A 12,893-nucleotide genomic window follows, 5' to 3' on the forward strand; every position below is an offset into this window, starting at 1 on the left:
AGCACCGCGGTGAAATCTGAAATCTCTCTCTTGCGAGACAATGAACTATGGTGTACTTTCTCACACGTATGGACATTACGCACAATTATTACACAGCAGAGCTATCTGCGGTGCTTTTTACAGTATGTTTCTTGAGCATGGCAGAAGAGGAGAGGAGATTGGGAGAAAAAAATAGATTGCGTTGCTAGTGCCGGTCGAGTTTACTTATGTCGATTTCGTTTTCGCGGTGTAGCTACACGAGGACTACACTTTATCCCGGCAGGTTTTGACATAGAATACGTCTTACGGCAACATATATAGGGACTCACCTCCAATACAGGGATCCAATTTACAAACCGAAAACATCGAGAGCGTCACGAAAATTGTCCAATTTCAAACGTTTTAAACTCAGTCAGTTTTCAACCGATTTCTGTCATTTTTGCAGCAATCGATTGGAAAATCATTTAAGCACCCGTCCAAATGCAGAAAATTGTAATCTGATTGTTCAAAATATTGTACTATTGAAAATTGTTGAACATTGTCGAAACGCAAATTTCGACTTTTGATTGGTCGCTTGCTGCCTTTCCCTAAAAAGGACGACAGAATGGAGTACCTAGTTAGCCGCAAGTGCACTCTTTGGGCTATATGAGAGACTGTTTCTCCTCAAACAAATCAGTTTACTAGCAGTAGGCAGCAGCAGCTGACATCTACACCGATGGCAGCAGGCGAAGGCAGCGTGGATCAGCAGCGGGCAACAGCGGCGGTGATAGTGTTAGCTTCCCTTCGATCTGAGTTGGACCAGCGGTAATCCAATTCAAATACCGTTGGGTGAATACAACTCGAAATTGAAACAGACTAGCACCGCCAGGAAGTGGCGAGCGTGCGTGGCTTGCTATAGAGCGTGCGTGGCTAGTGTGTGTTGCTTGCTATATAGCGTGTGTGGTTTGCTATATAATGTGTGTAGCTTGCTATATAGCGTGCGTGGCTTGCTATATAGCGTGTGTAACTAGCGTGCGGGGTTTGCTATATAGCGTGTGCATGTCTAGCGTGTGCATGTCTAGCGTGTGCATGTCTAGCGTGTGCATGTCTAGCGTGCCTGTGCCTGTGTCGATAGTGTGTGTGGCTTGTTAAATAGGGTATAGGCTATACAGGGTATTCCCAAACCGACCCCTCTTGTTTCTATCAGATGTGGGGTGAGCTGGAAGTGTGTTTGTCTCTCTGTAAGTTGGTTGAGACACTTTGGAGTGGAGAAAGAAGCACTGTGGTGAATGCATTGCTACACGCAGGCACATACTGAAAGGGAAGTGCGCGGTGAATTTTTTCTCCGCTCTTTCCACATACTGAGGAGAATGACAAGACAAGCATGGTTGCAATGAAATGAAAATCTTCCACTAACGTATTCCAAATATGTGTAAAAACCTTGAAAAAGGCCAGTTACAACTACAATTGCAAATTTCATACAGTTATCGTATAAACGCGTCATAGTCAGACCGCGTACGATATCCCACTGACATAATTTAATAACTGAGAATTTGATGAATAATAATTTACGTAGCCCCACGTCTACCATGCGGTCATGTCTTGGATGCCACCCTCCTATTATTTTTTCTTCCCAGCTTAGAGTTCTCTGTTGCTTAAGACAGGCGAAATCTTAGCCGTCAGTCTAGCGTAGTTCACAACGTCTCTATCAGCCATGCTGTTGGCCTGGGTTCGAATCTCAACGCCGACATAGGAATCGATGGTGTGGAGTGGCGTAATTCGCTCACAACTGTCCTAGGCTCAACCATAGCTGACACAGAGAGGTATTCTGGGCGGAAAATTTCTGCGATTACACCTTACATCGCATGCGAAACTAGAGGTGTTGGCGGCGCACAATGGATAGAAAAAATTAATGGGACAACGGTGTCCTCATAAATCCTTTGCACTTAAAGACAGCGTTTTATTTTTTCCCACAAAAATGTGCCAATTAACATTATTTTTACCTTTGTAGAACATTTGAAGAAGGGAAAAATTAAGACAACAAAGTGATCGCATAAAAACACAATTTAAGGGGCTCAAGAGTGTTGTCCGACGGAAAATAAGCGCGAACGACGAAAGAGCATTGAATATCTTACTTTTTAACAGCTAAAATTTTTGATTTTTCTTAGGTTATCTTACTCCACAACAAACACGCCCTGAGTGGAATCAGACTATGTATATGTAAGCTTTTTTTCTCCTCCTTCTGCCAGTATTTTTTGTTTGGTTTATGCAGGCTCAGCTCTGTCAAAAATGGTGTCAAAACAAGAAGCATTGCGTAAGCGCATTGTACAGTTCCAACTGAGTTGCACAAAAAATCTCGGCAAAAAGTACACGGTAAACCATTCTAAACGCGAAAATGTTCCGGTTTCGACTGTATCTAATTTCCCCAATGTCATGGACAAAAAAAGACTTCACTTTTCTTGTCTTAATCATGGTCAAAACCCAGTGCTTTGGATTGGGGATGTTACGAATATCCGTATCCGTAAATGCAGAGCAAGAAATTGACATACGTATCTGCAGATATTTAAAAAACACATCCGTAATATCCCAAGTTTGGATATCAATCAAGATGTTGTATCTAAACGAATGTTTGAAGCAAATTTTGATTCAATCCTCACAAATAGCAATAGAAAGTATATGTTTTAGTCAGAAAAAGCATCATCACGCAAAAAAACACTAACGTTCCTGAACAACCATTCGATCCCATCTATCTCAGTGTTGCCCAATCGAAGGTTTTTTTTTTGGGTTTTTGAGTTTCTTGATATACAAAAATAACTGGAGAGCAACCAAATGGTTGATTGGTAGAATTAACAGATGCATTCGAAAATTCGACGTGAAGGCCGTACACCGCTCTTGCTCCGGCATCATAAAAAGCTTCGTCAGAAAGACCTTTCTCAAGTGTCCATTAAATTTTTTTTGTTGTAATGAATGTATCTTCATAAGAAATAAATGAGTTTTAAATACAGTTATCAACCGTTATAAGATGACGCTTTTGAATTAGAAACAAATTTGTTAGGAAAAATACTTCACGTCACTGAGGCGGCATCCATATATTGCGTAGCTCTCACAGGGGTGAGGGAGGTACCCTTGGCGTTACGGATTATTACATAGGATAGGGGGAAGATAAAATCAGCGTTACGTAACGAAAAAGTCTGCGAAGCCTATGTAATGTATATCCGAAAATGAGCATTTTTATTGAAGAAATTCTTCTACTGCGTTACGTATTGCGGGTGGGTGGTGGTATTATGTTTTGTTAAATAAGAGGAGGTGGGGGTACAAAATGATTTTTTTTCTTCCGTTATGTAATTTATGGATGTCACCATTGGCTTTTTTTTATTTTACAACTTTTGTATACATTCCAATTATACCAAAAACTTTTTTCTAAAGATCTTAAAACATTATTTGCTTTGTCCAAGCAGTCGTATTTAAAACTCGTTCCTCTGGTCAACGCGATTAAGATATCCATTCGTTCAGACTTATTTACTCTACCATTCATTTAGTAAATTGCGTTTGTTGATCGCACACTTGTCGAGATAGGACATATTAAAATTTGATCATGACATAACAATGAAAGGCCTTCTCGAATGGCGCGTGTTGATGCACTTCCTGTTCGATAAGAAAACACTCTTCAGACAAAAACCACTTACCGTTCCTAAGTAGCATCGGTGCTTTTTACTCGTAGCAGTCCAGCCGAGATAGCAAAGCAACTGTGAGACCAGCCCTAGTGCTATTAATACCACGAACGGCTGCCAAAACTGATCGTTAACTAACGTCGAATACTGTTGATGGGTCCATAATAAGAACGCGCCAATAACTAGCTGAGCGCCGCCACAGATCTGTAAATCAAATTATAATTATTAACATCAAAATTATATTTAAATTCAAAATACCACATGTATTGTTGCAAAATCGATAGTTGAGAGTGCCGAATACACGAGTTTCCAAACATAAGCCCTTCATAAATTTCAAGGTAAACTCAGTCGTGACAAGTCAAACAAAATTAGAATTCGAATCAACTTCATTCCCGTAATCAATTTAGCGGATGATTAAATCTCTCTACATCAATAATATAAACAATCTGAGCAACATAAACAACGTTCCTGAGCTGAGACTAACCGCAAACTGGAATACTGGTTGTTATTATTGTTCGCAGTCACTAAACCACATATGTTTTAGCCATTTAGTTGGTAAGCCGACATGAGATAAGATACACAGGGGAGTGTTAAGTTTCGACTAACGCAAACGCACTGAATCGAGCATTATCCAAGTGTAGTATAGTATCGTAACAATAATAAAGCTTACTGACTGCTAGTCTATTTATTTCAATGTCCTGCAGAAAATAGCGAAAGTTTTCGTTTGAATCCAACGCAGACTGAATGGGATTTTTCAATTGATATGCAATAGGACATATTCATAAAAACGATCCATAAACATACCAAGTAGACAAAAATCCAAACATTACAGTCGAGTCTGCAGAGCGAATAATTACTTCACGGATCAACAGTTCACCCGAAGTTCATCGGCGTTATGCAAATGAACATCACATATAAGCTTTTTCGACTACTTGGCGAGGCCACATCTGAATTAAATGTTCTGAAACGGTCGATTTAGACTGAGGCGCACGTTTCCGATGAAGATTTTAATCCGTAGACAGCAAGGAGCGTTTCGGATTCTCTAGTCGATGTTTCGCATCTGAGATGACATTCGCGACAGTATTTGCATATATATACGGTTCACGCTGAGAGTATACACACAGATAGATATACTACTGACACGCTATGGTTGCCCTGCGCTTGATCGCACGAGATTTATTACACCATATGGCATTCTGAGTCCGCATGAAACGATTTTTCTATTGCCGATTTAAAAAATCAGTTGCTGAGTTGCTGTTTCGGGTTATGTTAACATGTGTCTACTACATGCTTAGTTCAGTGTTGAAATCTTGTGGTACATTTAATTAGAATTTGAACAATGCTATAGAGAACATTGGCTGTTTAGATTGTGTTTGGCGTCTAGGCGTTCGTAATGTAAACTAACTGTGATGCATGTGGGCATGTTTAGTACTCAGCATTATTTTGGTTTACAGATGTCTTGTTTTGTGAAAAATTTTTACCTTGAAATTTTCTTTTCTCAGTCGCCATTCAACAAGTTATTTATTCACCAAATCATAATTTAATAACCTCTTTTTTAAATTCTGTAGATTAGATCTCTCTCTATCGAAAGAAATTTTACAAACGAAATTGGGATGCCGCTAGTTTGAATTTAAACCTTGTTGGCTCGATTTCACTAAATTTGAAAAAGGACAGATTAGATTAAATAATTCTCTAACGACAAATGAAATATCTCCTACCGGCAAATCAGAAAAAAACTTACTGTCAGGAAAACTCAGTAAACCGGAAAGTAATGTTTCGATTTTTTACTCGGCCTTCGGAATTAATTAATTAATTAAAAAAATCCCAGAATAATTAGCACTCTTCTGGAAAATTAGTGTAAAAAACAAGGAAATCTGTAGTCCGTAAGTATAGAAATTTCAGCGGAACCGCTTAGGGGCCGCATAAAAGTGATTGTTGCGTATACCTTTTGGCTCAGTTCGTCAAATTCGTTAATATTTGTATGTGAAAAGACTCACAATTCTCACATACTTTGCCCAGAGTTATCTAAAACGATCGTAGAATCTCGTGTAAATTCTTATAACCTCACAAGTTGTTTTTGAACTTCATAACAATCGCACTTCTAGGTTATAGGTTTAAAATATGAATTTAATAAAAATCCTTTTCCATTCATTTTGTGCACAATTCGAAAAAAACTGAAATGCTCTCTTCATACGCCGCATTGCTAATGTATTTCGCAGAAGATTTGGTTTGTGATTTTGAAAGCTATGTGGAGCAACGTGACCCAACTACGTAATCCATATAATGTAATACAGTTTTTAGACCAAACGACAACACCTGTGCACGTTTAATGAATCCACGAGATAAATTGTTCCAATAAATCAAATTATTAATTGTATAAAATCAAGCTAATTGACGTTTTTCAGTTTACCTATTTCATTAGAGCGGCCCAATACATAGGGGCCGTTCAATAATTACGTAAGCATATTTTTCCACTTTTTCGAAACCCCCTCCCCCTAGTAAGATCTTACTGCCAGCATATACAGATTTTTATTATAAAGCAACCACAGTACTTCGTTTCCTCTTCTTTATTCGAGTATTTCCGTAATATCCTTTCCATAGTGCAAGAAAAACTGCACAGATTAGCATATCGTGATGATAATCTCACCAAAATTTCAAAACTGACTTAAATACTTATTTTTGATTACAAATTCATTCAGGCCAGGTATTTAGGTATCAGTTAGTATGATTATATTTTAGATTTGTGAATGTGCTTGTAATGTTGGCAATTAATCAATGTGATGATTTTATAGTACGAAAAAACTGAATCATTTGATGTAATGTTACAGTTGGAAGCCAGCAACCAGTGTACTCTGAACGAAGAAATGCATGTTCATTTATCCTGTCAACAAACAAAGTTTCTTCTATTTTAGTTGTCCTGCCTCTAACATAAGCTTCCAACTTCAGCACTGGACAGGTCTTCGGGAGAAAATTCCGGACCGAAATAAATAAATGGCGTGTAGCATGTAGCTCTCGAAGCCAAAATCACTTCACGTTCGCGCTGAATTGTACGTTTTAAAAAGGCATCTATTTTCGAGCGCCGGTCGAGCTTGTCGATAGTTTATGAATTATGGCAGATCGTTCACGTAATTTAACTAATTTACCAATGTTTCACGAAATATGTATATTACACACATGTTAAAGGCTATATTTACGGGATGACTATTTTTTTCTCCTGAAAGCCGGTCGAAGCATATGTTTTCACACATTCTGTGACCACGTTTGGCCCGTTCCAAAAATAACTCGAGTGCATGAACCGATACGTCGCCGCTAGAATGTATAATGTCGAGTGGGAGAAACCGATAACCGGTCGACCCCGCCACCGAAACTACTCATCAAATCAGTAATTCAATAAATCGTAAAAACCACGCATTTTGAACTCGATTGAATCGTAAATTTTCATAATGGATGTGCTGCTAGACGAACCGTTAGGAATGTCTTTATGGGTGTATTTTTCACTAACTGCCGATCACTCGTTGGATCAAATAGTTTGACGTTTGGTATGGTGAATCATTCGTCGAAACTAATGTAGGTAAATAATACAGGTCAATTAAACCCTATGTTTGTGATTCATACGCTCGAAAAGGTAAACCATTTATTAATATAATTCACTGCAGATCCATGTTAACCGTAATTAATGGTTAATTATAATACGGTTGGTTAATTATAATACGACATGCTGTTTGTTGAGGCATTTTTTGGAGAATGGTTGTGCTTTTTTTTTTTTTAAGGGGGGGATTTGTTAGTAGCTTAAGTATTTATGATAAATATTAGTAAATAATGAGTATGTGTGTCCAATCACAAATGGTGACTTCTCAACACTGTTAGAAATTTGTAATTTTAATTGTTAGGATTTGTTTGCTTTCGCAATTAGGACTAATCATTCGTAGGTATTTAAACCTACTTGTCAGAAAAGGGGAAGTAAACTTACAACTAACTTAATTGCTAACTTATTGGCTATAAAGAGAGCTTATCGTAGCAATTGAGGATTGCAACGATTTTTGTCGAAAATTGTTAATAATTTTATTTGACATAGCTTCTAATGGTTCAACACCAGTAAGTCTATGTAATTCGAGTGTAGTAAACCAAGGAGGACGCTTCAAAATCATTTTCAGGATTTTATTCTGAATCCTTTGGAGCGTTTTCTTCCTTGTTGAACAGCAACTTGACCAGATCGGTACAGCATAAAGCATTGCTGGTCTAAAAATTTGTTTGTAAATCAAAAGTTTGTTCTTTAAACAAAGCTTAGAATTCCTGTTAATGAGAGGATATAAACATCTCGTATATTTTATGCACTTGGCTTGTATACTCTCAATGTGCTCTTTGAAAATAAGTTTTGAATGGTTGTGCTTTAATGCTCCAAACACAATCACCCAATTGCACGGTGATAATAACTGCATTTGAACTCAGTCACCCATTGCTTTTCCAAGAGGTTCTAGTAGCGAACCTATACATTTAGTCAGCCTATACACCAGAGAGACGCCGAGACACTCACCGTTAAGGCAACTGTCAACATCAAAACGGGCGAGTTGTATCATTTTGCATTGCCGTTATCCGTTTTGATGTTGACAGTTGCCTTAACGGTGAGTGTCTTGTCATTTCTCTAATGTATAGGTTCGCTATATACATTAGAGAAATGACAAGACACTCACCGTTAAGGCAACTGTCAACATCAAAACGGATAACGGCAATGCAAAATGATACAACTCGCCCGTTTTGATGTTGACAGTTGCCTTAACGGTGAGTGTCTCGGCGTCTCTCTGGTGTATAGGCTGACTAGGTTCTAGGCAGCCCTTGGCAAAACTGGTGCTGATGTGGGAGACCCGATCTCTAGGCAACGGTTCAGTGAGTTTAAAATGTTATTCGATTGATGTTGTTTATTTTTACTGCGAAACCGGAATGTTATGGACTGCGCATTATATGTTTAGTGATTCTTAGTAAATTTGTATATCTTTCACATGGGAGAGCGAAACGCGAAGTCACTTGATGACAGTGCAACTATATATCTTGATCGGTGGCCGTGGATTTGTGCAACGAGCGGCGGTTTGTTATTTCAGCATTGAAATTGGAGTAATAATATATTGACACACGGAGCGAAAATGTTTTCAAACAGTTCTCCACGCTTTGTGATTGAATTAATTTGTCTAACCAGAACGGTAATGAAAATTGATATCCTTTGGGTTGTGTGCTACTTGTTTGTGGAAATAAACCATAAGATCGACGCAGATAGATCATTGCACGATGACGTCTAGAATGGGGTTTTGACAGATCAGGGAGGTAACTTTTCGGTTTTTAATTTTTTTTTCGATGGAGCTGAAAGGATATTTTGTTTTCTTATGCTTTTCGAGCTTTTCATGAGCCTTTAATTGAGTAACTCATAGTTTAAGTACGCACAAAGAAAATTCGAGTTTCCGTTCTGAATTCTAACACCTTGTAAACAAATCTTCCTGAACTGTCAGAAATAAGTGAGGTGAGACCGTACAACAATCTATAGCTTTCGGTAGAGTGGTTTTATTTATATATGCTGTTAGACTTGTAAATGGCCAACCCTTTCATTTGATTACGCTTCGTTAATGTTTGTCGCAGTAAGCTTTCATTCGTTAATTATATCCAATATGGGTATTTTCGGAACCATTGCCCGATTTTGGAATCCAAAATGGCGACTAACGGTTTTAGGAGAAGAATCAAAATTGGCCGAATACCATCGAATATGGGGGTTTCCGGAATCGGAATGATGTACAGATAGTGACTTCCAGTTTCCGGCGTATCAGCCCGATTTCGGAAATACTCATATTGGGTGGTATTTGAACATTTTGGGTAATTTTCTAGAAGCTGGAAGTTGTCCATTTTTAATTCAAAATGGCCTCTGGGGTCGTTTTCAGGTCTCTGGACATCATTTCGATTCCGAAACTACTCATATGAGGTGTTATTTGGTCAATTTGAAGTGTTTTCTGGAAACCGGAATCATCTTGAATTTCAAAATGGCGTTTGGAGTTGATTTCCGGTTTCTGGGTAACATCCCGATCTCGGAAATACTCATAATTGATGGTATTCGGGAATCAAATGGTTCTTTTCCAGAAACTGGGGTCGCCATATTTATAGATATTTAAAATGGCGGCTAAGGTCGTTTTCAGGTCACTGGACATCAACATGGTTTTGAAAGTACTCATCTCATACGAGGTATCAATTGTAATTGTACAAATAATACATATTATCAAATATTCATAAAAATCCTCAGTTTCGGAACATATCCTTGGAAAACCGGATTTCCGGGAAAGACCAAATTCTTTAGGGGCACCACTATTTATTTATTTATTTACTACTACTGCCAACAGACAAGAAATAACTTGTCCTAATGGCTACTAATATAGAAGTCGACGGAACAGTAACAAAAATTTCGAGCGTATAACACTAAACGATAAATGATAATCGAAGGCTTGTGATACTCTGTTGAAAGCGCGTTGTATACCGATGATGGCACTATTAGAGCTGTAGTTAGTTCGACGAAAGGGCAATAGCAACGCTGGCATCCTTCGCAGAGTTCTAGTGGGGGCATTCAGGTTGATTTGGCGAAGAATGGCAGGGCAGTAAACTCGTGATGTCAGCATATCTGATACTAGCATAGCACGCGCTGTTTCTCGGCGTAGTTGGAGAGTGTCGATCTGAAGAAGCTGACAGCGATCCTCGTACCTAGTATTACGCATAGGTTGCCGCCAAGGGAGCGTTCGAAGGGCATAACGTACAAACCGCCGCTGGATCTTTTCAATACGATGGATAGCATTGTTATACTCTGAATTCAAATTAAATAAGTTCTAATGCCAAACCTATTGCAATCGGATGAAAATTGTCAAAGTTATAAGATTTTAATTTGTGGGTACCCGGGTATTTCATCGGGCATGTAAGGCTGCTTTTTTGTCGAGCACATAACGGTTAAATTAATTACTACGATAAGCTCTCTTTGTAGTTATTACTAAGTTCAGCTGTAAGATAAATCATAATTGAATCCTAAAGTTTTCCACGGTTTTTTAATTGTTTGTATCAGCTGAAAGAGTGCAATTCACTGAGAAAAACGTGATTTTCAAAAAATGTTCATCATTGGCCTTCGATTTTTAAATGAAGAATAGAAAACTGCTCGAAATGTGTTGAATGACAATTAGCCCATGTGTTGAATGACAATTAGCCCATATACGTACATGGGCGAACTGCCATTTAACACATTTCGATAAAATTTTTTCAAAAATCACGTTTTTTAGAAAACGCATCTTTTTAAAAGATATATGAAAACTGGTATAACTTTAGGACCCAATTGCGAAGAAAACAAATCCTAACAATAAAAATAAAAAAAAACTGACAGTGTTGCGAAGTCATCACTTGTGATTAGCCACACAAGCTAATTGATTGATAATTTATTATAAGATACTCAAGATACAAACTAACCTCCTTTCACAAAATAACATAGAAAGTTGGCGCTAGTGTATTATTTTGTTTTGTTCACGATGTAGCATGCAGTGCAAAATGCGTACATGCAAAATCTAAAAAACTGTGGGCTTTGGTACAGATTTTTACTGGGCACTGGTTTACTGTCATTGTTAAACTTAAGTAGTGCTATCAAAGATTTATTGCACTATTATCTTGCCCGTGGTTATAACTCTACAACATCATAATCATGTGACAGTGACAGACATCCAACAAACTAGACGAAGCTGCATTTCTTACGTTTGCTGATGTGACGAAGCTTATCAGTAAAAATAGCAAACACGTAGGTATTGTTATCATGCCAATAAGATACGTTGTCTTAATGGTGTAGTGCCTCCAGGCTCATATGTCATCATAGTCTAGTCGGCCACATTTATAAATATCGCGAATCATTTTTTCAGGGACAATGGAATATTAAAAAAGCATTTCATGTCAATTCCTCACAGGAATTGCGCTCCTAATTATAGTAAATTAGCGACGATTCGCGCCCTAACAACTAATTGCCAAGAACGGACTGACATGACAAGTTCCTACCTTCCGAGTAACGAGTTTTCAAAACTGGTCAGCCATATGTGTTATCTATCGTGCCGTCTGTAGATCGAAAATGTCTTGTCAGTTCCGATGGGATTGTACACAGTAAAAAAGTAATCTAATCATTGTCTCATTAACTTGTCTCACCTATTGTGGCAACAGCGCTGATGTTGAATGCCACGCATGAAAGCTCGTGTGAGTAAATTGAGATCTCAGTCGAAAACCGTAAACAATATGTTGGCCCTCATTTCAGCCGGTTCGTAGATAATAAAATAACCAAACACACAACCCACCATTCATAAGTTCAGCAGAGTGGACAGCTGAGATTGTTTCGAGCATCATTTCTCAAAACTGCGGCTGCAACTGTACTCTATGCTAGCCAGTAGCACAGACCTTGCCTTCGCCCGAGCGTACTGAATGTGAATGGTAGTAAACTACTATGAAATGAAACATCTTGTTCATCTCGGCAGCTCCCGACACAGTGGAAGAGAGTATATTAGATTACCGTCCGCGGCTGTCCGCCAACTGCCAACTGGTCTATTCTACACTGGTGATAGGCATCACCTGTCTGTCCGTCCGGATTTTAGACAGAATTGCTGACAACATATGAGATGCGCACAATGTAAGGAATGTTTTTACTGCTAGATGACCTGTTATTTCATCCACAAAGTGGATCGACTTACACAATGCTGCACATGATCTGTTCATTTTAAGCGGCCTTTAAATAAAATTCGGCAGAAAAAAACTATGTTCCATCGACTAAAATGATGATTGTGGATCATCGCTCAGTGAGTTTATTACAGAACATTCTCCTTTGTCATATACCTACTATACTATTTTGTTGTAAGGATTAGTTTTCACATTAATCGTTGAAGCAGTTGCAACATGATTTTACGAGGTTGTAATGTTGGCACTAAAGCGTTTGTACGAAATCTAGGAATCTGAGGTGTTTTGCTGGTTGAGCATTAAGTCAGCTACGATCATTGACTCAGAATTCCAACGCTCGAGTGGAGGCTGTTTGTGTAACTCACATTCAATGATGTTGACATCAAAAGAAACTGTATAGTTTTAATATCCTATTTCATCCAATATACAGAACAGAGAACGATCATCTTACCTTAGTGGTTGTTTCATTTTCCAAGTTTTATTACTTTGAGAATTAGTAGTAAACTTTTGTTGCATCACAGAACATTTCCTAAAATTCAGTCTTCAAAAAAT

The 12,893-nt window shown here is 38.2% G+C and overlaps 1 protein-coding gene across 1 annotated transcript in view; it reads right to left on the minus strand.

Moving 5' to 3' along the window:
* Nucleotides 1-12,893, minus strand: part of LOC129723089 (leukocyte surface antigen CD53) — a 33,990-nt gene that overhangs the window by 8,434 nt on the left and 12,663 nt on the right. The window contains exon 2 of the mRNA XM_055677056.1: nucleotides 3,645-3,833. Within this exon, the coding sequence (XP_055533031.1) occupies nucleotides 3,645-3,833 (189 nt within the window). The remainder of the gene's footprint in view (nucleotides 1-3,644; nucleotides 3,834-12,893) is intronic.

This window comes from Wyeomyia smithii, chromosome 2, assembly GCF_029784165.1.
Source record: "Wyeomyia smithii strain HCP4-BCI-WySm-NY-G18 chromosome 2, ASM2978416v1, whole genome shotgun sequence".
Lineage (NCBI taxonomy): Eukaryota > Metazoa > Arthropoda > Insecta > Diptera > Culicidae > Wyeomyia > Wyeomyia smithii.